General features: G+C 37.8%; 1 protein-coding gene across 2 annotated transcripts; it reads left to right on the top strand.

The window, feature by feature from the left end:
* The first annotated feature begins 44 nt into the window (after positions 1-44).
* Positions 45-25319, top strand: LOC117323704. Of its 2 annotated transcripts, XM_033879116.1 has the most exons (14): positions 45-221; positions 700-823; positions 1452-1493; positions 1889-2112; positions 3028-3111; positions 3334-4021; positions 5766-5955; positions 16051-16186; positions 16648-16782; positions 17565-17689; positions 22275-22382; positions 22720-23523; positions 24035-24308; positions 25092-25319. In XM_033879116.1, exons 6-13 carry the CDS (start codon positions 3897-3899, stop codon positions 24203-24205), a joined length of 1794 nt encoding a protein of 597 aa, XP_033735007.1. In that variant the 5' UTR covers positions 45-221; positions 700-823; positions 1452-1493; positions 1889-2112; positions 3028-3111; positions 3334-3896; the 3' UTR covers positions 24206-24308; positions 25092-25319. The 2 variants fall into 2 exon arrangements, with proteins under 2 accessions (XP_033735007.1, XP_033735008.1); XM_033879117.1 differs by lacking the exons at positions 45-221; positions 700-823; positions 1452-1493 and having other exon boundaries at positions 1873-2112.
* Positions 25320-25696: the final 377 nt, after the last annotated feature.

Genomic DNA, 25696 nt, shown 5'->3' with positions numbered 1-25696 from the left:
ATAGTGATGACGATGCGTTTTATAAAGTTGTTCTGGATGGAAGTATGAGTGAGCAAAGAAAACAAAAAACAAGTCTCGGTAGACTGTGTGTATTATGCCTAAACCTAAAAAAATAGTTGGATCCATTCTTCCAAGACGCATTTTACCAGTTATAAACAGCAGTGCAACTTGCAATAATGACAGCAAATGGAAATTTAGCAATTCACAGAGCTGTGCAAGAGGTAACCTTAAAATGATATGACATGTGATTCAGGCATGGTCAAATATCCTAGAGATCCTATTGTTCGCTTGATTTAACCAATCGCCTGTCAGCCGGGGTCATTCGGAGGCGAGATAGCATTGTAGTAGTTGGTGACTACCTCACAGAACAACTGTATAAAGGAGGCCCATCGTAATGAAGGTTTCCTATGTTTTGTCAGACTTTTAAAAGATATCTTATATTGGTCCATAAATCTATCAGATTTTTCAATGCATTATACTTTGCTAAGCAAGCACCCATTTGAACCCAGAGCTGTCATCAAGTTGTACATAGGACAGCATCGTCTTGATGTTTTAAAAAAAAGTTCAAACCTTGTCTGGTCCTGTTGCATTTTCCATCTCTTGTTTGTTTTTTAAAACATTTTAATATATAGATCAATATTTCATCATCAGACAACATAGTATATAACATTTCTTAAATATTTTTCCTTTATATTGCAGATAATTGAAATGTTGCATTTTGCCACAGATAAAACAACAGGGACTGTCTTCAAAAGTTTGAAACTGAACATCAAAACAGCTGGAAAAGAAGATGAAAATGAAGCATGTTTGTTTCATTTAAAATGTTCGTGAACTTTTTTTTATCTAACAGGAGCACTTACAGGACACTATTATTAGAGATAGTGCTCTGAATGAATATTCTGGACCCCGATTCTGATCTTGACAAATAATGTGATGTTCTTTTGCATGTATTGTAAATAATTTTTCTGATTGGGAGGAAAAATAAAAATGAAATTTTTTTCTATCCTGCAATCTCATAATTTATTAGTGATTTCTGCAGTACAATAAAAATGTTTATGTCAATATTTAGCAACACATTCAATGGCATTTTATTTTTTAATTGGTCAAACCAGATTACCTATCTTTTAATTAGCCATTATCCAGTTTGGATCAAAGTTAATGATCATCCATATTTTATCAGAATGAATGGAAGCTTAGAACACTTCAAGCATATGTCTGAATGTTGACATAATAAAACTATAATTATTGATAGAATCATATTTTCATAAAAAAAACTTGACAGCTAAATCCTGGTGATGTTTCTGTCTTTTGCTTTTGGAAAACCTGATATTCCAATATAATTCTTGACTACATCAAATAATATTAATGTACAATTTTCATTTTCAGATCAATTCCATCTCCCTATCAATGTACAAAAATTATATGATATTTGATATTTATTTTATTTTCAGTACATTCCAGTTCAGCCAATTCAGAAGAACTTTTGTCCAGCTGTATGTATATCACTCCTACATTATTGAGTATCACTTGTGTTACATGGCTCAATAAGGTAGCTATTGTAACCCTTTGTTAGTGAAGATGATACAATAGAATTATCAAAATTCAACAAAGACTATGGTTTTAATGAATACAGGTACACTGTATAAGAAAGTGTCTAGGTATGTTCACAGTTGGTTTTAATGAATACATGTATAAGAAAGTGTCTGGGTATGTTCACAGTTGGTTTTAATGAATACATGTATAAGAAAGTGTCTGGGTACGTAATGTGTATTCAGAAAGATTAACTGAAAAGATAATAAGATGTAAAAGATGAGAAGATGAGACAATATGTTTTATGTCAGATTACTCTTCCTGGCATCATATTTCACCTTGGTTCTCCTAACACCAGTAACACAAACACAGGACAGTGAGCTGCTTCCTGTCCTGAGTGCCATGCAGTTCACCGAGGATGAGAGTCACTTGTGTATCCAGTATCTCCAGTCTCCCGGCCTGATGACACAAAAGAGTTTCCAAGTCCTCCCCAGTGATGACCAGTCTTCACTTGTCCTTCACTGCCTTAACACCTCCACAAAGTCTTCAAAAAAAGCAGGGGGAGTCACTCTACATCTCCGAGTAAGTTACCATATAAATCAGAATATGTTGTCAGCATCTCACAGCGATCTGCAAATTTTGGGAATGGGACTTTAATATGAAATTGTTTCAATTGGGAATGGGGCCCATTAACGGCCCAAAAAGCCCTGCTGTCTAAGAATAATTTAACTATGGGTGTCATCTGCTCTAAGGCTGATACCAACTAACCCCTGAAGGAATTCTTAAGTCATCTTACCAATTTAAGATCTTCAATAATGTTATGAAGGTAACCTGAAATGCACTGCCAGATTTCAGTCTATGAGCATGGCATGGGAATACATATCTGTTTAAGAATTTTAATGTCACAGCAGGTCTGCTATCATTTTTTAACTACCGGGTAAAGTCATTTTGTCTTCCCATCAGACTGTTACAGGAGCCTGCAGATTTTTCTGTTAATCACTTTGTGCAGACAACATTTCATAATTCTTTCACCTACATCTGTCATATAATCATGAAAAATACTTCTTCTGGTGGCAGAATGTCAGCTGGTAATATCTAGACATGTACCTCATTATACATTGTAAATGAAAATTATGGCCCTTCCTTTCACTGTGTGTCACTTTGTCGAGGTCATATCTTGCACAATGTGTCACCTACCAACAGCCACAATGTGTAAGCAGGTACAGCTTCGGGAAGTTGAGATAATTGTTCAATCTCTGGTGCCACAACATACAGAGTTATGGTTCTTTGTTCAGTGTCGCATTGTATCATGCTATGTCACCTACACTTGTCAAATTATGTACATGTGCAAGTTATGGGATGGCAGAGTGAGGCACTTCAAAATATAGTTGCTGGCTATATTAAGAGTTGTGATTAACATGATGTAAGTAAAACGTGTTAAAATTGAAAATGATATGTAGATATTTGCAGTATTTCTGCTTGTTTGTTATGTTCTAGATCCTCCTCTCCAAAACCTTGATGATGCTTGAATGCCAGAAAATTTACAAGTATCTTTGGTTATTCAAGATTTTCAACCCAAAGGTAAATAACTGAATGATCTAGAGGAAGCATTTTTTTCTGACCACAAGGTTTCATTTGTTTTACCAAGTAGAGAAAATTCTGTTTGTTTGCATGTGTCTGTTTTCTATTTGATTACATATAATGCGTAATGATATAAGCATCAAGGCCAGTGAAATGAATATCAATCTCAAAATATGATTAAATTCCTGATTTTTTATCAAATGATATGTTTTCCTATTGCAGATGCACCTGGAGTTCAATATGAAAATCTTCGAGAATTTGTGTGAATCTGATTTGAGGTTTGAAAATGTATTGTTCATTTTTTATAAAACATATATCCCAATTTATTCTTTTTGGGTATTTCAAATCCTTTTTAGTAGGGGGGGTTAAGAAGTGTTAAAAAGATGACACAAAACCATCTCCAGGCATCATTAACACAGATATCATACCCCAGGAAAGCTATTTTTCGAACCCGTTTATATCTCAATTAGTTTTTACCGGGGTACCTTACTTTTATCCTATCTAAAAAAATACTTAATTAAAAATATTTCAAATTGTTTGGAATAATTCTAGATTGATCTCTCTTAGTTTCCGTCAATTTTTAGAATAATTTTTTTATGTGTATTGCTTTTCAACAAGCCATATTTAGAACAGACTATCAACTACAGATATAATATTTTTCAATCAAATGTAGAATACATATCATTATGTTAAATCACTTACATGTGGATATAATTAAAATCTATCAGGAATGCAAATACCTGACATGATCAAACAATTAAATAATTGGGCTAAAAGCAAGAAGAATGCTAGGATCTAGAAATAACACAATGAATAAAAATGAGGATAATTGTATCTTTTCCAGTTGCACATCGTTGAATGTATCAAGAAGTTTGTTAGAAATATGTGGAGATCCATCCTATTTTCTAAGGTAAATAAATTAAAATGCTGTTTCCTGTTGCATTACAGAGTTAAATGGGCATTAACACCTCTGCTGGATTTATTTATCAACCAATGCATGTTTAGTTTTAGATTTGGTTACAGCAATATGTGAAAATGTGCATGTGTACCACATATTCATTCGACTGCATGTAAGTACCATGTACAATTGTTTTCATACATATTGATTTTTTAGGAAGTACATCAATACAGCATGATCCATGATGTAAACTTCACATCAATACAGCATGATCCATGATGTAAACTTTACATCAATAAAGCATGATCAATAATGTAAACTTTACATCAATACAGCATGATCCATGATGTAAACTTCACATCAATACAGCATGATCCACGATGTAAACTTTACATCAATAAAGCATGATCCATGATGTAAACTTCACATCAATACAGCATGATCCACGATGTAAACTTTACATCAATAAAGCATGATCAATAATGTAAACTTTACATCAATACAGCATGATCCATGATGTAAACTTCACATCAATACAGCATGATCCACGATGTAAACTTTACATCAATAAAGCATGATCAATAATGTAAACTTTACATCAATACAGCATGATCCATTATGTAAACTTTACATCAATACAGCATGATCCATGATGTAAACTAAACATCAATACAGCATGATCCATGATGTAAACTTTACATCAATACAGCATGATCCACGATGTAAACTTTACATCAATAAAGCATGATCAATAATGTAAACTTTACATCAATACAGCATGATCCATTATGTAAACTTTACATCAATACAGCATGATCCATTATGTAAACTTTACATCAATACAGCATGATCCATGATGTAAACTTAACATCAATACAGCATGATCCACGATGTAAACTTTACATCAATAAAGCATGATCAATAATGTAAACTTTACATCAATAAAGCATGATCAATAATGTAAACTTTACATCAATACAGCATGATCCATTATGTAAACTTTACATCAATACAGCATGATCCATGATGTAAACTTAACATCAATACAGCATGATCCATGATGTAAACTTTACATCAATACAGCATGATCCACGATGTAAACTTTACATCAATAAAGCATGATCAATAATGTAAACTTTACATCAATACAGCATGATCCATTATGTAAACTTTACATCAATACAGCATGATCCATGATGTAAACTTAACATCAATACAGCATGATCCATGATGCAAACTTTAATTACATCAATACAGTATGATCCATGATGTAAACTTTACATCAATACAGTATGATCCATTATGTAAACTTTACATCAATACAGTATGATCAATAATGTAAACTTTACATCAATACAGCATGATCCATTATGTAATCTTTGCATCAATACAGCATGATCCATGATGTAAACTTTACATCAATACAGTATGATCCATGATGTAAACTTTACATCAATATAGCATGATCCATGATGTAAAACTGGATGTATTACTATTTTTATGTTGTAATGTATATACATATTATATATATAGGTAATATTTTTTCATCTGGATATATAATTCATGTGATGTGATTTATTAATTCTGTGAAAATTTTAGATACTCTTATTGCAATATTGTCACACAAACATGTTTTGATATAAGGAGTGATTTAGCCCTACCTACAATACTATGGAGCTGACACAATAGATGGTAAATGTATCAGTAGATTAATTGTTCCAGTATATGATATTGATGATTACTAATTACATTTCAGAAACACCTCCTATAGTTGTTCCACTCCGTGTTTGGTGCCTGTCTGTAGTGAGGTAACTCCGTTGTTTGTGAGGACAGACAATTCCTCCCGTCCTTACACTGTCTCGCTACAAGTGGTAGCTCATATGAACTTCATACAAGGAGGAGGAATTGGCAAACATAGAACTTGTGCCAAACAGGGACTGATAAAAGTAAGTATTGTGCAAAAAAGACGAAGGGCAGGGGCTTCAAATGATCATTAAGCATGGTCAAAGTTATCAATAGAAAATGCTTACGCCAATATTGGTATTGTAGTTTATACACGTCAATTCCGGATATTGTTATCCGGTGTATTTTGTATGTTACATTCGCTTGTTGTTTTCCGTTCTCCTGCTCGACCATTAAACCACGAGGTTATATTAGCCTGGGCTGTTTGTGATTTTGTGTTCCATCCACTCAACTGGCGTGGTGGCAGCGATTTACGATCTCACTCCTGACTACAAACAAACTTTGTAAGTACATGTTATACATCGGACACGCTAAACACAGAAGTCATACCGTAGTAAAGTCTACCGAGGATAGCCCAGTCTATTTACAGTACAGTACAGTATAGCTCATCACAATGGCTAACACACACAGAGCACCAAAACAATGGTGTTTAACCAAAATCGAAACAGTGAACTCTTTCGAAAATTGGCGTCAGAACTTATTATATACACTTTCATTAGACCCCAACTTCGCCCCGTTTTTGGTCAACGGTGCCCACTGGTTAAAGAAATCAAAAGCATCCGCTTTCCGTGGATTTGTGAATGATGGTGACGAGGTTCCTCAACGCAATCGTCGGACTCGTGAACAAAAGGTCAACATGTTGGAGTTAATGTTAGGCCAAATAGCCAACTATTGTCCGGTGTCATGCATAATATGTACCTCCTGCATAATAAGTATCCGGATACTTTTTATTCTGCATAAAAATTAACCGGATACTTTTTATACCCCTACCAAACATACCCCCCTTGCATAAAAAGTACCCCCCTACCAAAAATCTTTAATTTTGACTTTATCAATCTGAAATTGGGAAGATATGATAAGAGGACCCAAGGGATGTCATTTTCAATGTTTCTCACCCCATCCCACCAAATCCCCACCCCAGGGCCAAAAAATTAAAAAAAAAAATTTTTTGCTTAAACTTCCAAATATGACTAAGGATCAACATAGGAAACCTTCAAATGCATATAAAAGACAATTCGCAAATCCCCCACCCCCCGGATACTTTTTATTCTTCTGCATAAAATGTACCCCCCGGATACTTTTTATTCTCCTGCATAAAAAGTACCCCCCTACCAAAAATCTTTAATTTTGACTTTATCAATCTGAAATTGGGAAGATATGATAAGAGGACCCAAGGGATTTTTTTTTATCTGAATTATAGATGACACATTTAAGATTAATATGAGTCACTATCTGTTTACTCTGAAGTTACAGATGATAACCATAGCAAGTTAATTTTTCCAAACTTGCTCAAAGATCAATATTGTAAAAACAATAAATAAATAAATAAAAAATAAAAAAAAAATAATAATTTCTTTTATTTACACTAGGAAAAGTTTAAATAATATCAGTATATATGAGATATCATGTTATTCTGGAGTAAATGTCATTCTTGATATTCAGTCTTCTTTTTAAAGTACATATTTATTCTCAGTTTTTGAACATGATAAACAATATATATAATGTTCTATATAATACTATTGTACCACACTTTTACTACATTTCCTTTCTTACATGTATAACAGTTGGGGGGTGGGGAAGTTGCGAGATGTTTTTTCTATGCATATGAAGGTTTCCAGTGTCGATTCCAAGTCATATTTGGAAGTTTGAGCAAAAAAATTTTTTTTTCATTTTTTTGGCCCTGGGGTGGGGATTTGGTGAGGTGGGGTGAGAAACATTAAAAATGACATCCCCTGGGTCCTCTTAACATATCTTCCCAATATCAGATTGATAAAGTCAAAATTAAAGATTTTTGGTAGGGGGGTACTTTTTATGCAGGAGAATAAAAAGTATCCGGGGGGTACATTTTATGCAGGAGAATAAAAAGTATCCGGGGGGTGGGGAAGTTGCGAGATGTTTTTTCTATGCATATGAAGGTTTCCAGTGTCGATTCCAAGTCATATTTGGAAGTTTGAGCAAAAAAAATTTTTTTTCATTTTTTTGGCCCTGGGGTGGGGATTTGGTGAGGTGGGGTGAGAAACATTAAAAATGACATCCCTTGGGTCCTCTTATCATATCTTCACAATTTCAGATTGATAAAGTCAAAATTAAAGATTTTTGGTAGGGGGGTACTTTTTATGCAGGAGAATAAAAAGTATCCGGGGGGTACATTTTATGCAGGAGAATAAAAAGTATCCGGGGGGGGGTGGGGAATTTGCGAATTATCTTTTATATGCATTTGAAGGTTTCCTATGTTGATCCTTGGTCATATTTGGAAGTTTATAAGCAAAAAAAAAATGTTTTTCATTTTTTTGGCCCTGGGGTGGGGATTTGGTGGGATGGGGTGAGAAACATTAAAAATGACATCCCTTGGGTCCTCTTATCATATCTTCACAATTTCAGATTGATAAAGTCAAAATTAAAGATTTTTGGTAGGGGGGTACTTTTTATGCAGGAGAATAAAAAGTATCCGGGGGGTGGGGAAGTTGCGAGATGTTTTTTCTATGCATATGAAGGTTTCCAGTGTCGATTCCAAGTCATATTTGGAAGTTTGAGCAAAACATTTTTTTTTTCATTTTTTTGGCCCTGGGGTGGGGATTTGGTGAGGTGGGGTGAGAAACATTAAAAATGACATCCCTTGGGTCCTCTTATCGTATCTTCACAATTTCAGATTGATAAAGTCAAAATTTTAAAAAAATTGGTAGGGGGTACTTTTTATGCAAGGGGGGTACATTTTATGCAGGAATAAAAAGTATCCAGATACCTTTTGGTAGGGGGGTACATATTATGCATGACACCGGTCGTATCTAGAAACACCATTGTTAAGAACTCCATTTCTATTGACCAAATATGGCAAACCATTCGCTTACATTATGGTTTTCAATCAACCGGGGCCCACTTTATTGACTTTTCAAGTATAAAATTAGACCCAAACGAACGACCGGAAGATTTGTACCAACGCCTTATCGCATTTGTTGAGGACAATCTCTTGTGCAAAGATTCCGGCATTAGTCATCACGGGGAGGAAGTCACCGAGGACGAAGAACTTTCACCGTCCCTGGAAAATTTCGTTGTGTTAACCTGGTTACGTCTGATAAACCCGGATTTACCGAAACTTGTCAAACAGCGTTATGGTACTGAACTCAGATCTCGTACGTTGGCCTCAATCAAGCCAGAAATCTCTCGGGCTTTAGACTCGTTGTGTGAAGAATTACAGGCTGGTGAGGACGCTAAAGCTATGCGAGCCGCCGTGTCAAGCTTCCCAAAATCAAAAACTGTTTTTCATGGTGCAAGAAACAAACGCGTTTGTCCGCTTTGCAAGGAAGCTAAGAGGCCACATGACCACTTTCTCAGCAAGTGTACATTTCTTCCGCCTGGTGACAGAAGTTTTATAGCCAAGGCTCGCACAGTCGTCGGTTTAGATGAAAACGCTACCAACGACGATTCTGATAACCCTGACTCCAACGAAGGCCCCGATCTCATACAGCGAGTTGTTATTCGACAATCACCTTACCTGGACACCTTCCATGGTCATATCCCTGTTCGACTTACCATAGATAGTGGTGCGACTGGTAATATGATGAAGGCATCTTGTGCCGAGCTCCTAGGTGCAAAAATAACAGGAAGTACCCAATCCGCACATCAGGCTGATGGATCTTCTTTGCTCAAAGTTATCGGAGAGACCCGTACTCACTTTTCTCGTGATGGGCACGATCTTTTCTTTGAAGGCCTTGTCGTCGATAATCTAGACTCCGATGTATTGGCGGGCATACCTTTCATGGAGAGAAACGACATATCCATACGCCCTTCCAAGCGAGAGGTCATCCTCAAAAACTCCCACGTGTATGTGTGTGGTTCTGTAAAAACTTCTGCGGATAGGCATGCAGTGAGACGCGCCTGTGTTCTCCGTGCGCCCACTAGGTCTGTCGTATGGCCTGGTGAGTTCCTGGAAATTGATCTCCCAGAGGAGTTTGCTGGTTCCGATGGCGACGTCTCAATTGAACCCCGCTGTGATTCTGTCGAGAGACACACTCCGGACTGGCCTAAGCCAACAATCGTTAAAAGCATATCAGGGAAAATTCGTTTGCCTAATCTCACAAGTGAGCCTGTCTCTGTGAAAAGGCATGATCACGTTTGCATGGCTCGTACGACCGTCGTACCGGACATCACAACTACTACTGAACCAACGCCCATTGCGCCCAAACAGTCTAAATCTCCCGACCCATCCGACAGTATCCGCCTGGTCAGTCTTGACCCTGACAATATTATGACTGATGCTGTTCGCGCACACTTCCGGAATGTTCTGACGGAATTCAGTGAAGTATTTGATCCCAAAATCAAAGTATACAACGGAGCTGCCGGTGCTTTCAAAGCCCGGGTCAACATGGGACTAGTTTTGCCCCCTCAACGTAAAGGACGCGTCCCACAATACTCCCGAAACCAGCTACAGGAACTGCAAGCCAAGTTTGACGAACTCGAAGACTTGGGTGTCTTCCGCCGACCGGAAGATGTGGACGTCGCCGTAGAATACGTCAATCCTTCTTTTCTTGTGAAAAAACCCCGCGGAGGCTTTCGTTTAGTCACAGCATTTGCTGATGTAGGCAGATACAGTAAGCCACAGCCGTCTCTAATGCCCGATGTTGATGCGACGCTACGACAAATTGCTCAGTGGAAGTACATAATAAGTACAGATCTCAGCCAGGCATTTTACCAAATTCCTCTCTCGAAGGACTCTATGAAGTTTTGTGGCGTTGTCACCCCTTTCAAAGGCGTACGCGTCTACACCCGCACTGCTATGGGTATGCCAGGTTCAGAAACTGCCCTAGAGGAGCTGACTTGTCGTGTCCTTGGCGACCTTGTTGAGCAGGGGAACGTTGCCAAGGTCGCCGATGATTTATACTGTGGTGCTAACTCACTTGACGAACTACTTGCTATATGGAAAGCTGTCCTCAGTGCGTTGCGTCGATGTGGTCTTCGCCTCTCTGCCCACAAAACCGTCATAGCTCCAAAGCAGACAACCATTCTCGGATGGATATGGCGTCTCGGGACTATTCAAGCCAGTCCTCACCGGATAGCTACTTTGTCTTGCTGCCCGCCTCCCACCACTGTCACAGGACTAAGGTCTTTTATTGGCGCATATAAAGTGCTATCCAGAGTCGTGAAACATACCGCTGTCCTACTTTCCGCTCTTGACGATGCCGTCGCTGGACGTGAATCAAAGGAAAAACTACATTGGACTGACGAGCTTCTACATTCTTTCGCGAAAGCCCAGGATGCGTTATCAACAAGTCGTTCCATCACCCTTCCTTGTCCTGATGATCAGTTATGGATTGTGACTGACGGTGCAGTGAAAAACCCAGGACTTGGTGCTACTTTGTACATTTCTCGAGATGGCAACGTGGAAGTTGCTGGGTATTTTAGCGCTAAACTCAGGAAAAACCAAGTTAATTGGCTTCCATGTGAAATCGAGGCGCTATCAATAGCTGCTGCCATCAAACATTTCAGCCCATACCTAATCCAATCTTCGCAAACTCCTTGCGTCCTTACAGACAGTAAACCCTGTGTTCAAGCGTACGGGAAGCTATGTAAAGGAGAATTTTCTGCAAGTCCACGCGTAACAACCTTCCTTTCAACAGCCAGCAGGTATCAAATTTCAATCAGGCATGTCGCAGGATCAGCTATTTTACCATCGGACTTCGCAAGCCGTAACGCTACTGAGTGTTTGGAGCCTACATGTCAAATTTGTTCCTTTGTTGCATCTACATCCAACACGGCTGTCCGCCGTCTCTCGGTTTCTGAAGTACTTGACGGATCAGTTAAACTCCCGTTTACCAGTCGTTCAGCATGGTTATCAATTCAGTCGGAATGCGCGGATCTCCGACGCTCGTGTGCCCACTTGCGTCAAGGTACACGTCCTTCAAAAAAACAAACTAACATACGTGACGTGAAGCGTTACCTCAATGTTGCCACCCTTTCCAGCGATGGCCTTCTCGTGGTACGACGTCATACACCACTCTCTCCCTCTGCCGACTGTGTAGTTGTCCCACGTCAGGTTCTTGACGGACTTCTAACGTCTTTACATATAAAGCTTGATCATCCAACTTCTCATCAGCTCAAGACTGTGGTCAGCCGCTATTTTTATGCCTTGGACTTGGATGCCGCCATCAGTCGCGTATCCGACGGGTGCCACCAGTGCGCAGCTCTTAAGAGTGTCCCTGCTTTTGTTAAAGACCAAACCACAAGTGAACCTGCCGACACAGTCGGAAGTTGTTTCGCTGCTGATGTCATTAAAAGGGAACGACAGCTTATTCTTGTCGTCCGCGAATGCGTTACATCCTACACATCTGCTACACTTCTCCCCGATGAACGCCACGACACTCTACGTGAAGGACTTATCCGCCTATGCATCGAACATCACCCTCTAGATGGCCCGTTTGCTATTGTACGAACTGACCCGGCTCCAGGCTTTAAAGCCTTATTAAATGATGACATTCTTCACCAGTATAGGCTTTCGATCGAGGTCGGAAATGCTAAGAACCCTGACAAGAATCCTGTAGCAGAAAAGGCAATTCAGGAGCTTGAATGTGAAATTCTCCGCTTGGAGCCCGGATGCAGAGCAATAACTCTGTTGCTACTCGCGTCGGCTACAGCACGCTTAAATACGAGAATCAGAGGACGTGGTTTATCATCTCGTGAAATGTTGACCCAAAGAGATCAGTTTTTTAACAGACAGATCCCCATTAGCGACCGTGATCTCATCATCCAACAAAACCGATCTCGCATTGAAAACCATGCTCACAGTGAAAAAAGCAAAACCCCTTCTGGTCGTGTACTGCCTACTCCGTTACTCAAAACAGGGGATCTCGTATACCTCTATTCTGACCGCAACAAATCTCGAGCAAGGGATCGATATTTAGTCACCAGCATCGATCACCCATGGTGCAATATTCGAAAATTTGTCGGCAACCAACTTCGCGAAAGTTCGTATCGCGTTCGCCTCAAGGAATGCTACAAAGTTGAATCACACGACAGTGATGTGGTTGTCATCAGTCCGTGTCAGGGTGACAGATGGATTAGTGATGACTGTCCCCAACATGTCGAACATGCTAATCCACCCCAGCAACCGGATATCCCGTCAGTAATATCCCAGCCTCTTGTTCGCGATCAGGACAATAGCACTAGTCCCCCTGATGACGTCAGAGGTGGTGCTGACTCTTCCAATAATCACACATCTCCTGGAAGTGACACTGGTTGTTTCAACGCTACCACTGATAGTGACACTGAAGTTGTTTCACCCACTACTAACTTTAATCAGACTCTCCCGCTCAGTGATGCTCCCAGACGTTCCAGTCGCACAAAGCAGATGCCCACGCGTCTTGCAGACTACGAGTTGTATTAGTTAACTGTTTTAATGGTATATCCTAGACTCCTCTGTTTTCTTTGAAGACCGGTAGTCTTAACTTGTAATTTTGTTTACTCTATTTGAATGATTTTCCATTGCTACCAACCTATAGAAGTGCCATTAACATTGAGAGAACAATGTGAACTCTGATAAGCATATCTTTTGACAAAAGAAAAAAGGGTAGCGCCAATATTGGTATTGTAGTTTATACACGTCAATTCCGGATATTGTTATCCGGTGTATTTTGTATGTTACATTCGCTTGTTGTTTTCCGTTCTCCTGCTCGACCATTAAACCACGAGGTTATATTAGCCTGGGCTGTTTGTGATTTTGTGTTCCATCCACTCAACTGGCGTTATGTTAAACATGCTCTGCAGATCTTTACCCTATATATCTAAAATTGGTTTTCTGTGAGTGTTATAAACTTGCATGTAACAGCTTTACCCTCTGTCTCAGATATTTCTATAAACTTGTTCTCCACAACTTTACCTTTTGTCTCAGATCTTTAAAAACTTGTCCTCTACAACTTTATCTTCTGTCTAAGATATTTTCCTTCAGTCTTCGATTTTTATAAACTTGTCCTCCACAGCTTTACCTTCCGTCTCAGATTTTTATAAACTTGTCCTCCACAGCTTTACCTTACCTTCCGTCTCAGATTTTTATAAAGTTGTCCTCCACAGCTTTACCTTACCTTCCGTCTCAGATTTTTATAAACTTGTCCTCCACAGATTTACCTTACCTTCCGTCTCAGATTTTTATAAACTTGTCCTCCACAGATTTACCTTACCTTCCGTCTCAGATTTTTATAAACTTGTCCTCCAAAGCTTTACCCTCGGTCTCAGATTTTTATAAACTTTTCCTCCACAGCTTTACCTTACCTTCCGTCTCAGATTTTTATAAACTTGTCCTCCACAGCTTTACCTTACCTTCCGTCTCAGATTTTTATAAACTTGTCCTCCACAGCTTTACCTTACCTTCCGTCTCAGATTTTTATAAACTTGTCCTCCAAAGCTTTACCTTACCTTCTGTTTCAGATTTTTATAAACTTTTCCTCCACAGCTTTACCTTACCTTCCGTCTCAGATTTTTATAAACTTGTGCTCCACAGCTTTACCTTACCTTCTGTCTCAGATTTTTATAAAAATTGTCCTTCATAGCTTTACCTTCGGTCTCAGATTTTTATAAACTTGTGCTCCACAGCTTTACCTTCCGTCTCAGATTTTTATAAACTTTTCCTACACAGCTTTACCTTACCTTCCGTCTCAGATTTTTATATACTTGTCCTCCACAGCTTTACCTTACCTTCCGTCTCAGATTTTTATAAACTTGTCCTCCAAAGCTTTACCTTACCTTCTGTTTCAGATTTTTATAAACTTTTCCTTCACAGCTTTACCTTACCTTCCGTCTCAGATTTTTATAAACTTGTGCTCCACAGCTTTACCTTACCTTCTGTCTCAGATTTTTATAAAAATTGTCCTTCATAGCTTTACCTTCGGTCTCAGATTTTTATAAACTTGTGCTCCACAGCTTTACCTTCCGTCTCAGATTTTTATATACTTGTCCTCCACAGCTTTACCTTACCTTTCGTCTCAGATTTTTATAAACTTGTCCTTCATAGCTTTACCCTCGGTCTCAGATTTTTATAAACTTGTCCTCCACAGTTTTACATGTACCTGGGTCTCAGATTCTTGTAAACTTGTCCTCCAAAGCTTTACCTTACCTTCCATCTCAGATTTTTATAAACTTGTCCTCCACAGCTTTACCTTACCTTCCATCTCAGATTTTTATATACTTGTCCTCCACAGCTTTACCTTACCTTCGGTCTCAGATTTTTATAAACTTGTCCTTCATAGCTTTACCCTCGATCTCAGATTTTTATAACTTGTCCTCCACAGCTTTACCTACGGTCTCAGATTTTTATAACTTGTCCTCCACAGCTTTACCTTCCGTCTCAGATTTTTATAAACTTGTGCTCCACAGCTTTACATGTACCTGGGTCTCAGATTCTTGTAAACTTGTCCTCCAAAGCTTTACCTTACCTTCCATCTCAGATTTTTATAAACTTGTCCTCCACAGCTTTACCTTACCTTCCATCTCAGATTTTTATATACTTGTCCTCCAAAGCTTTACCTTACCTTCGGTCTCAGATTTTTATAAACTTGTCCTTCATAGCTTTACCCTCGATCTCAGATTTTTATAACTTGTCCTCCACAGCTTTACCTACGGTCTCAGATTTTTATAACTTGTCCTCCACAGATTTACCTTCCGTCTCAGATTTTTATAAACTTGTCCTCCACAGCTTTACCTTACCTTCCGTCTCAGATTTTTATAAACTTGTCCTCCACAGCTTTACCTTCGGTCTCAGATTTTTATAAACTTGTCCTCCACAGCTTTACCTTACCTTCCGTCTCAGATTTTTATAAACTTGTCCTCCACAGCTTTACCTTCCGTCTCAGATTTTTATAAACTTGTCCTCCACAGCTTTACCTTCGGTCTCAGATTTTTATAACTTGTCCTCCACAGCTTTACCTACGGTCTCAGATTTTTATAACTTGTCCTCCACAGCTTTACCTTCCGTCTCAGATTTTTATAAACTTGTCCTCCACAGCTTTACCTTCCGTCTCAGATTTTTATAAACTTGTGCTCCACAGCTTTACATGTACCTGGGTCTCAGATTCTTGTAAACTTGTCCTCCACAGCTGTATCTGTTTGGGCCCGATGCTGTCCCAGTATTCCCTGTCTTAGAAGACACACGTGTCCAGTATAATCCTCTGGAACAGATTCGATGGAATATATATGGTCTGAACTTTTATAACAGTAGTGTTTCGGTGAAAGGTATGTACAGTAGGATGACCTAATATTTAGTATATTTTTACACAGATAAATTTACAACAATGCATTAATATTGTGAGTTTAATATTACAACCTGTCTATCGGGACAACACAAAGGAGATTAATCACTATAAACACATGAAATACCATCACATCTTCACTGCACAGGATTCATCAGTCAAACGTGCTCCCAGCCAGTTAGTATGTTGTAACTGTAGTATGACATGTTCAACCTTGTAAATAAGAGGATAAAATATACAGTTATGAATAGAGGCTTATAATTACTTTTATACAAAAGTAGTCCTTAAGACAAGTGTGGTAGTGATGTTTAAGTGCAGATGTAAGATATTTAGATTGGATTAAATTTTTTATATATATTTTTCATCATGTGTTTTTATTTGAAAATATGAGAAATTAACCATGTCTAGACTAGATAGAGACTGTTTGTGTGGAATTGATATTAGACAGGTTTTCAAGTCATTTTGCTGCACTGCTAGAGTCAACCGTGCCACAGACACAAAGAAAGGAGGACAGAAAGTTCATTCTTTTTATCCATGTACATTTTGGTGTAAACGGTAGGACTGCACAGACAAAGATAGGTAAGAAATTTACCTTCCTCTCTAATAAACAAATCAAGTTTGTCTACACGTATTACATTTTACTTTCTAAATATTAATAGTTTTAGAGATACCTATACAAATGTACTATTATGCTTTTTTCTGAGGTGTCAAGTTCAGATCTCCTTTCATAACAAAAAATTAATGTGAATGATACAAAATTAGTTACAAAGTTTTGACATGAATATTGATATTTGGATCTGCCCATCAGTGGTCAATGTCTCTGTAGCCTAAGAGTCATGATGTAACAGGTTTGTTAGCATATGTTTGAATATGACCTTGACCCATTTTCAAGGTGACAGTGGTCAAATCTGTTGAAGTATTTAAATATTCTTTTTAATTACCAAGAGGCCCAGTCTCATGATATTTGAGTAGAAGCATGCTTGGATTAAGTCAACTATTAAGTTTGTTCAAACGAATGACCTCGACTCAATATCAAGGTCACAGGTGTAAGTAATACAAATGTGTGTTCGTATTTGAACAACTTCTGAATAACTACGAGGCCTAAGGTCATCATACACGCCCTAAAGCTTGCTGTGATGAATTTAGTGCTGTTGAGTTTGTTCAGGTGTCAAGGTCACAGGGGTCAAATATGTTTAAACAACTTTTCATACACCAAGAGGCACAGGGTTATATTTGATTTTTCATATACATGTACTGAAAAGCAGGGGTATGAAGTTTGGTATCCAAATTTCCAAATTCAACAAGTCATATCTTCATAAGGTGCAGAACTGATTGATTTTTCTAGCTTTTATGAATTCCAGAATTGAATATGTGGTTGCGTAATAATTACCCCAGTATTTTGAAAGACCATCAACAGGATATTGAGAAGAATATTTCACAGGTAGTGGCCTGCCTGCTCAAACCACACCAGGAAACAGACAAAAAGGTACACCATTCTAGTTATTTACTCTAATGTCAGGTTCTGTATGTTGCATTGAAAGACCAAGTGTTAAAATCTTATTAACTTCCAATTAGAAGTTAATGTAGTTTCCAATATCTTTATATTAAAATTAATGTTACATGTATACAGATGATCATTCAAGAAAAAAAAAATATAGTTAGAATTTGATGTTTGATAAGGTTTTCTTTACTTTCATAAATCATAAATGTGGATGACTCTACTTAGCCTATTTTGACCATACATTGTTGAATGTCATAGCATTATGTCCAAATTAGAAAAGTCACATTGATCCAATTCAGAAATGTCATAATAATTTGTCTGATATAAGAATGTGATGGTAACCTGACTTAACTGGTAGTGTAATGGTGACTTGACTATACCAGGAATATGTCATAGTGATCTGTCTATACCAGAATATATCATAGTGACCTGTCTATATCAGAATGTCATAGTGACCTGTCTATACCAGGAATGTGTCATAGTGACCTGTCTATAACAGGAATATGTCATAGTGACCTGTCTATACCAGTAATATGTCATAGTGACCTGTCTATACCAGAATATGTCATAGTGACCTGTCTATACCAGGAATATGTCATAGTGACCTGTCTATAACAGGAATATGTCATAGTGACCTGTCTATACCAGGAATATGTCATAGTGACCTGTCTATACCAGGAATGTCATAGTGACCTGTCTATACCAGGAATATGTCATAGTGACCTGTCTATACCAGAATATGTCATAGTGACCTGTCTATACCAGAATATGTCATAGTGACCTGTCTATACCAGGAATATGTCATAGTGACCTGTCTATACCAGGAATATGTCATAGTGACCTGTCTATACCAGGAATATGTCATAGTGACCTGTCTATACCAGTAATATGTCATAGTGACCTGTCTATACCAGTAATATGTCATAGTGACCTGTCTATACCAGAATATGTCATAGTGACCTGTCTATACCAGGAATATGTCATTGTGACCTGTCTATACCAGTAATATATCATAGTGACCTTTCTATACCAGTAATATGTCATAGTGACCTGTCTGTACCAGTATTATGTCATAATGACCTGTCTATAACCAGAATATGTCATAGTGACCTGTCTATACCAGTAATATGACATAGTGACCTGTCTGTACCAGTAATATGTCATAGTGACCTGTCTATACCAGAATATGTCATAGTGACCTGTCTATACCAGAATATGTCATAGTGATCTGTCTATACCAGTAATATGTCAGTGACCTGTCTATACCAGTAATATGTCAGTGACCTGTCTATACCAGTAATATGTCATTGTGACCTGTATATACCAGGAATATGTCATAGTGACCTGTCTATACCAGTAATATGTCATAGTGACCTGTATATACCAGTAATATATCATAGTGACCTGTCTATACCAGTATTATGTCATAATGACCTGTCTATAACCAGAATATGTCCTAGTGACCTGTCTATACCAGTAATATATCATAGTGACCTTTCTATACCAGTAATATGTCATAGTGACCTGTCTATACCAGTAATATGTCATAGTGACCTGTCTATACCAGTATTATGTCATAATGACCTGTCTATAACCAGAATATGTCATAGTGACCTGTCTATACCAGTAATATGTCATAGTGACCTGTCTATACCAGTAATATGTCATAGTGACCTGTCTATACTAGGAATATGTCACAGTGACCTGTCTATACCAGTAATATGCCATAGTGACCTGTCTATAATAGAATATGTCAAAGTGACGTATCTAAACCAGTAATATGCCAGTGACCTGTCTATACCAGAATATGTCATAGTGACCTGTCTATACCAAGAATATGTCATAGTGACCTGTCTATAATAGAATATGTCATAGTGACCTGTCTATACCAGTAATATGTCATAGTGACCTGTCTATACCAGTAATATGTCATAGTGACCTGTCTATACTAGGAATATGTCACAGTGACCTGTCTATACCAGTAATATGCCATAGTGACCTGTCTATAATAGAATATGTCATAGTGACGTATCTATACCAGTAATATGTCCATAGTGACCTGTCTATACCAGAATATGTCATAGTGACCTGTCTATACCAAGAATATGTCATAGTGACCTGTCTATACTAGAATATGTCATAGTGACCTGTCTATACCAGTAATATGTCATAGTGACCTGTCTATAACCAGAATATGTCATAGTGACCTGTCTATAACCAGAATATGTCATAGTGACCTGTCTATACCAGTAATATGTCATAGTGACCTGTCTATACCAGGAATATGTCATAGTGACCTGTCTATACCAGGAATATGTCATAGTGACCTGTCTATACCAGTAATATGTCATGGTGACCTGTCTATATCAAGAATATGTCATAGTGACCTGTCTATACCAGTAATATGTCATAGTGACCTGTCTATACCAGAATGTGTCCATAGTGACCTGTCTCTACCAGGAATATGTCATAGTGACCTGTCTATACCAGGAATATGTCATAGTGACCTGTCTATACCAGGAATATGTCATAGTGACCTGTCTATACCAGTAATATGTCATAGTGACCTGCCTATATCAGTAATATGTCATAGTAATCTGTTTATACCAGTAATATGTCATAGTGACCTGTCTATACCAGGAATATGTCATAGTGACCTGTCTATACCAGGAATATGTCATAATGACCTGTCTATAACAGTAGTATGTCATGGTGACCTGTCTATATCAAGAATATGTCATAGTGACCTGTCTATACCAGTAATATGTCATAGTGACCTGTCTATACCAGTAATATGACATAGTGACCTGTCTATATCAGTAATATGTCATAGTCACCTGTCTATACCAGAATATGTCATGGTAATCTGTCTATACCAGTAATATGTCATAGTGACCTGTCTATACCAGGAATGTCATAGTGACCTGTCTATACCAGAATATGTCATAGTGACCTGTCTATACCAGGAATATGTCATAGTGACCTGTCTATACCAGGAATATGTCATAGTGACCTGTCTATAAGAGGAATATGTCATAGTAACCTGTCTATACCAGGAATATGTCATGGTGACCTGTCTATACCGGGAATATGTCATAGTGACCTGTCTCTACCAGAATATGTCATAGGGACTAATGACCTGTCTATACCAGTAATATGTTATAGTGACCTGTCTATAACAGGAATATGTCATAGTAATCTGTCTATACCAGGAATATGTCATAGTGACCTGTCTATACCAGAATATTTCATAGTGACCTGTCTATAACCAGAATATGTCATAGTGACCTGTCTATACCAGAATATGTCATAGTGACCTGTCTATACCAGAATATGTCCATAGTGACCTGTCTATACCAGGACTATGTCATGGTGACCTGTCAATACAAGAATATGTCATAGTGACCTGTCTATACCAGAATATTTCATAGTGACCTGTCTATACCAGTAATATGTCATAGTGACCTGTCTATACCAAGAATATGTCATAGTGACCTGTCTCTACCAGGAATATGTCATAGTAACCTGTCTATACCAGAATATGTCATAGTGACCTGTCTATACCAGAATATGTCATAGTGACCTGTCTATACCAGGAATATGTCATAATGACCTGTCTATACAGTAGTATGTCATAGTGACCTGTCTATACCAGTAATATGTCATAGGGACCTGTCTATATCAAGAATATGTCATAGTGACCTGTCTCTACCAGGAATATGTCATAGTGACCTGTCTATACCAGGAATATGTCATAGTGACCTGTCTATACCAGTAATGTCATAGTGACCTGTCTATACCAGAATATGTCATGGTAATCTGTCTATACCAGTAATATGTCATAGTGACCGGTCTATACCAGGAATGTCATAGTGACCTGTCTATACCAGAATATGTCATGGTGATCTGTCTATACCAGGAATATGTCATAGTGATCTGTCTATACCAGGAATATGTCATAGTGACCTGTCTATACCAGAAATATGTCATAGTGACCTGTCTATACCAGAATGTCATAGTGACCTGTCTATACCAGGTCATAGTGACCTGTCTATACCAGTAATATGTCATTGTGACCTGTCTATACCAGTAATATGTCATAGTGACCTGTCTATACCAGAATATGTCATAGGGACCTGTCTATACCAGTAATATGTCATAGTGACCTGTCTATACCAGAATGTCATAGTGACGTGTCTATACCAGAATATGTCATAGTGACCTGTCTATACCAGAATGTCATTGTGACCTGTCTATACCAGGGATATGTCATGGTGATCTGTCTATACCAGGAATTTTATAGTTGTCTGTCTACAACAGGGATATGTCATTGTGACTTGTCTACACTAGGAATTTCATAGTAGCTATTCTGTCTATACCAGGAATATGTCATGATGACCTGTTTTATATAAGGAATGTCAGAGTGATGTGGATTGAGACAGAAAAATTCAGGTACCAAATCCATTAGAAGCGTTCTAATGTTTCATGTGTGCAAGAAGAACAATCAGGGTTTTAACTATTCACCATGAAGATCACCTTTTATGATGAAACATGTTTTGTGTTAACGCAGACAGAGTGTTACACCAAGGCAATCCCCAACATGGCCAAATCGATAGCCTATATCCTGTCCCACAGTGGTAATGAGGAATTCCGCCAAAGCTGCTTCAGTCTTCTCTCGGTAATCTGATAGACATACCTATCAAATTAACGCCATATATTTTTTTATCACTAAATCCTTCAAAAATTAAATTGTAAGTTGTAGTGTAGAATGTGACTAGCTTGTTAAATCAAGAATGGGCATAAAGTCTCAAAAGCACTATGGTGTTGAGGGTGCCTTTCAAATTTTAACACATAAAGTAAAATTGTTCAGATTCCCATCACATTTAATTGATCAAAAGTGAAGTGATATCAATTAAAGTAAACTTATTAAAAAGTGAAGCGATATGAATTTAAGTAAACAGTTTGCTACTTCACTGTTTGCTAGTGTGTTTGATAAACAAGTTTTATCACCCCAGATCAATAACAGTCGAGATGTGGAGTCAGAAGTCACCGACAGATTATGGGACATTGCCAGTAAAAGGTGTGGGGTCAGGGGTCATACTGGAGGAAGAGGGCATTCACTGACCAACTTGTCTGACCGTGACAAAGACTCTGCAGAAATTATTTCCACAAATCTAGAAAAAGATATTTCTGCAGAAGAAGGATTAACAGACAATAGACAAGAGATTTCTAAATATGGTGGTTGCAATGGAGGCCAAGAAACCTCTGCAGGGAGTTGTTTTGTGGATGGACAACAGGAAGCCACTGCAAGCAGTTACAAAGACTTGGGGCATGAATTATTTACCAGATTTGAACAAGGCCAAGAATTTTCTACAGAGGTTAATTTCATAGGCCAAAGACAAGAAACATTTGCAGGGAAAGTAGGTTTCACAAATAATAGACAAGAAACATTGAATGATTTTACATATCTAGAAAATGAAGACTCTCGAAGGGATGGTTTCATTAATTGCAGAAGACAAGAAACTGATGGTTGTAGGTTTAGCGAAATAGAACATGGAGGTTATGGTGGAAGTAGTGCCACTCAAGTACAAGGCATTCATGTAGGGAGACATTTTACAGGTCCAGAAGAAATGACAAGTGATATCATTGGTCTTAGGCAAGAAACTTCTACAGAATGTTGTGTACCAGAATTTGCACAAGGAACCTACACTGGGAGTCATTTTGCAGACCTAGAACTAGAAACCTTTGCAGAATGTGGCGACACAGTTCCAGAAGAAACATCCACCGTGAGTGGATTGATGATGCACAAGACTCCATTGGTATGTAATAATATTATTGAGGTAGGGAGGTAAAGATCAGTTTGTAGTGAATTGTATATGTTTACCAGTAGATTATAGCACAGAATTCGCCTCCTGATACCACAGATTACAATTACATATGCTCTCTTCACCGCTAGAGAAGAGAGCATATGTGATTGTAACCCCTGTGGTATGGAGGACGAAAGTTCTGACACCTGTAAATACATGTTTCACAAACTTTATATTCATATGCAACTCTTGATGTTTCACACCTTTTGCATGGCCCCATGTTTATAAGGCGACACAATGTGTAAGCCCGGCCATAAGTGTTGAAAACTATTTTCAGGATCCTTTTTCTTGAGCAGTCAAACCATGCACTTTTATCATAAAGAGCTGCTTAGTTATACTGGCAATAATGTACTTAGGGGGAAAAAAAGGAGATCTCACATGTGCAGCTTTAGTAAGTTTTTATTCTTATTTTGTGTGTGTGTTGATAAACATTCAAATAAAGTTATTTTATTTGTATTAACAGCTTGAGATGGGCAATAACTCTAAGCAGGGATGTAGAAGTTTGGGCTCATCAAACAAAGATTACTTGAAAGAAATCTGTGGTGGTTTTCTTGAACCCTCTGGAGACACTGTTAACCACTGCTGGATATCCTCTGAACAATATAAAGGACATTACAGGGTCTTCTCAACATAACCAGCCAGTGGTAAACGCTGACTGTTTCTATGATCTTGTACATAAGAGCCCGGATAAATTGAATTTCTTTGCTAAACAAGGTGGAATTCAATGCTCTTTTCAGGTAATATCGACTTACAAAAATGTTTTTATTTGAATTTATATCACAACTTGCATCGTTTACCAGTAAAATTGATTAATGCTGCATACACGCATATTTCCGAAACCAAAGGCGTCTGCTTTTTGTTACAATTTATAGAGAAAAAAAAACATTAACCCCTACTCTTCCTTGATCAACAAGGTTTAACACTTGAAGATCAGACGATGTATCAACTGTGGAACAGAAGTAGGCTATTGATTGGTCGACAATTATAATTAGTATTGTTTACAGAGCTGTGACCAATCAGATTGCCCCTTGCATACCGCTCCAACATACCCTACTTCCAATCCACAGTTGATGCATCATCAGCTATCATGACCACTTTTGATCCATTTCCTCATCTTAAAATACATTGATAGTTAAGGATTTTAACCAGAAGCCGACGCCTATGCCTAAACATTCCTCAGGTGATCAAATTGTGACTGGTTACTCCAGATGTCAGCTCATGACCAGATGAAATTACTTGATACTTAACTAGCTATTTTCTGCTCAAATGTGCCATGAAATAGCTTTTATGAAAACTGATAACATGTCGATTTTTTGACTAGTGTTAATATATATCAAGGTAACATTGTTACCTTTATTTGTTTATGATGCCAAAATGGTTTGTGCTACGGGTAAATATCTGGACCATTTCCGGAACCGAACATTATTCAAGATTATTTTTAAAGAAATGGTTTTAATTAAAATGTAGTGTTAATTTCCAGCAACAATAAAATTCTTAAAGCCTGTATTATTCTACAATAGGGAGACTATGGCAGACAGGGTGGTAATACTGGTGGTGCTGGGGATTCATTTGATGCTGTGCTGGAGGATGTACAACAATGGCTGGATGAAGTTTAGTACAAGAGCAAATCCAACAGTTTAAACTCCATATTACTGAATATAATGATGTGTTCAATGTGTAAGATATCTGTGATACTTATTTACCGAAATGGTCTGGTTAATAAAAAAAAAAAATCATAAATCGTGTCTCCTCTTGATATGTATCATTTAGCTGTAAACGGTTTGTGTAAGTATTCTTGAGTCAGTAATTGAAAGGAAATAACTGCTTAGCTCATCATATTGCAAAATTGATTTTCAAAAATTAGAACCCGTATCAGTACGAGTTTACATTAAATCAAGACTACTACACGCACAACCCTTCAGTTAAAACACCAAATGCTTATCAAATGAAAGGATTTGTTGTCCAGCGTTTTACAGCGTTGTTTGTGGTATGAACAAGGATGGATAGTATTGCAACAGCAATACAAAGTCCCCTGCCTGACCCAGGAGTGCACCTATTCATTTCCCATTTTTTAAACTACGTGTTATACTGATCACGTATACCAAGTTTCGTTAAAATCGGAGTA

The sequence above is a fragment of the Pecten maximus genome, chromosome 3 (genome assembly GCF_902652985.1).
Source record: "Pecten maximus chromosome 3, xPecMax1.1, whole genome shotgun sequence".
Lineage (NCBI taxonomy): Eukaryota > Metazoa > Mollusca > Bivalvia > Pectinida > Pectinidae > Pecten > Pecten maximus.
The sequence above is the reverse complement of the archived record's forward strand: the minus strand, read 5'-3'. Positions and strand labels throughout refer to the sequence as shown.

Excerpts from the sequence above, each read along its gene's own strand:
- LOC117323704 (XM_033879116.1), top strand. The coding sequence starts at position 3,897 with ATGCTAGGATCTAGAAATAACACAATGAATAAAAATGAGGATAATTGT. Across the intron at positions 4,022-5,765 it reads GATCCATCCTATTTTCTAAG|AAACACCTCCTATAGTTGTT; the intron begins GTAAATAAATTA and ends ATTACATTTCAG. Across the intron at positions 16,187-16,647 it reads CAGTAGTGTTTCGGTGAAAG|ACAGGTTTTCAAGTCATTTT; the intron begins GTATGTACAGTA and ends AATTGATATTAG.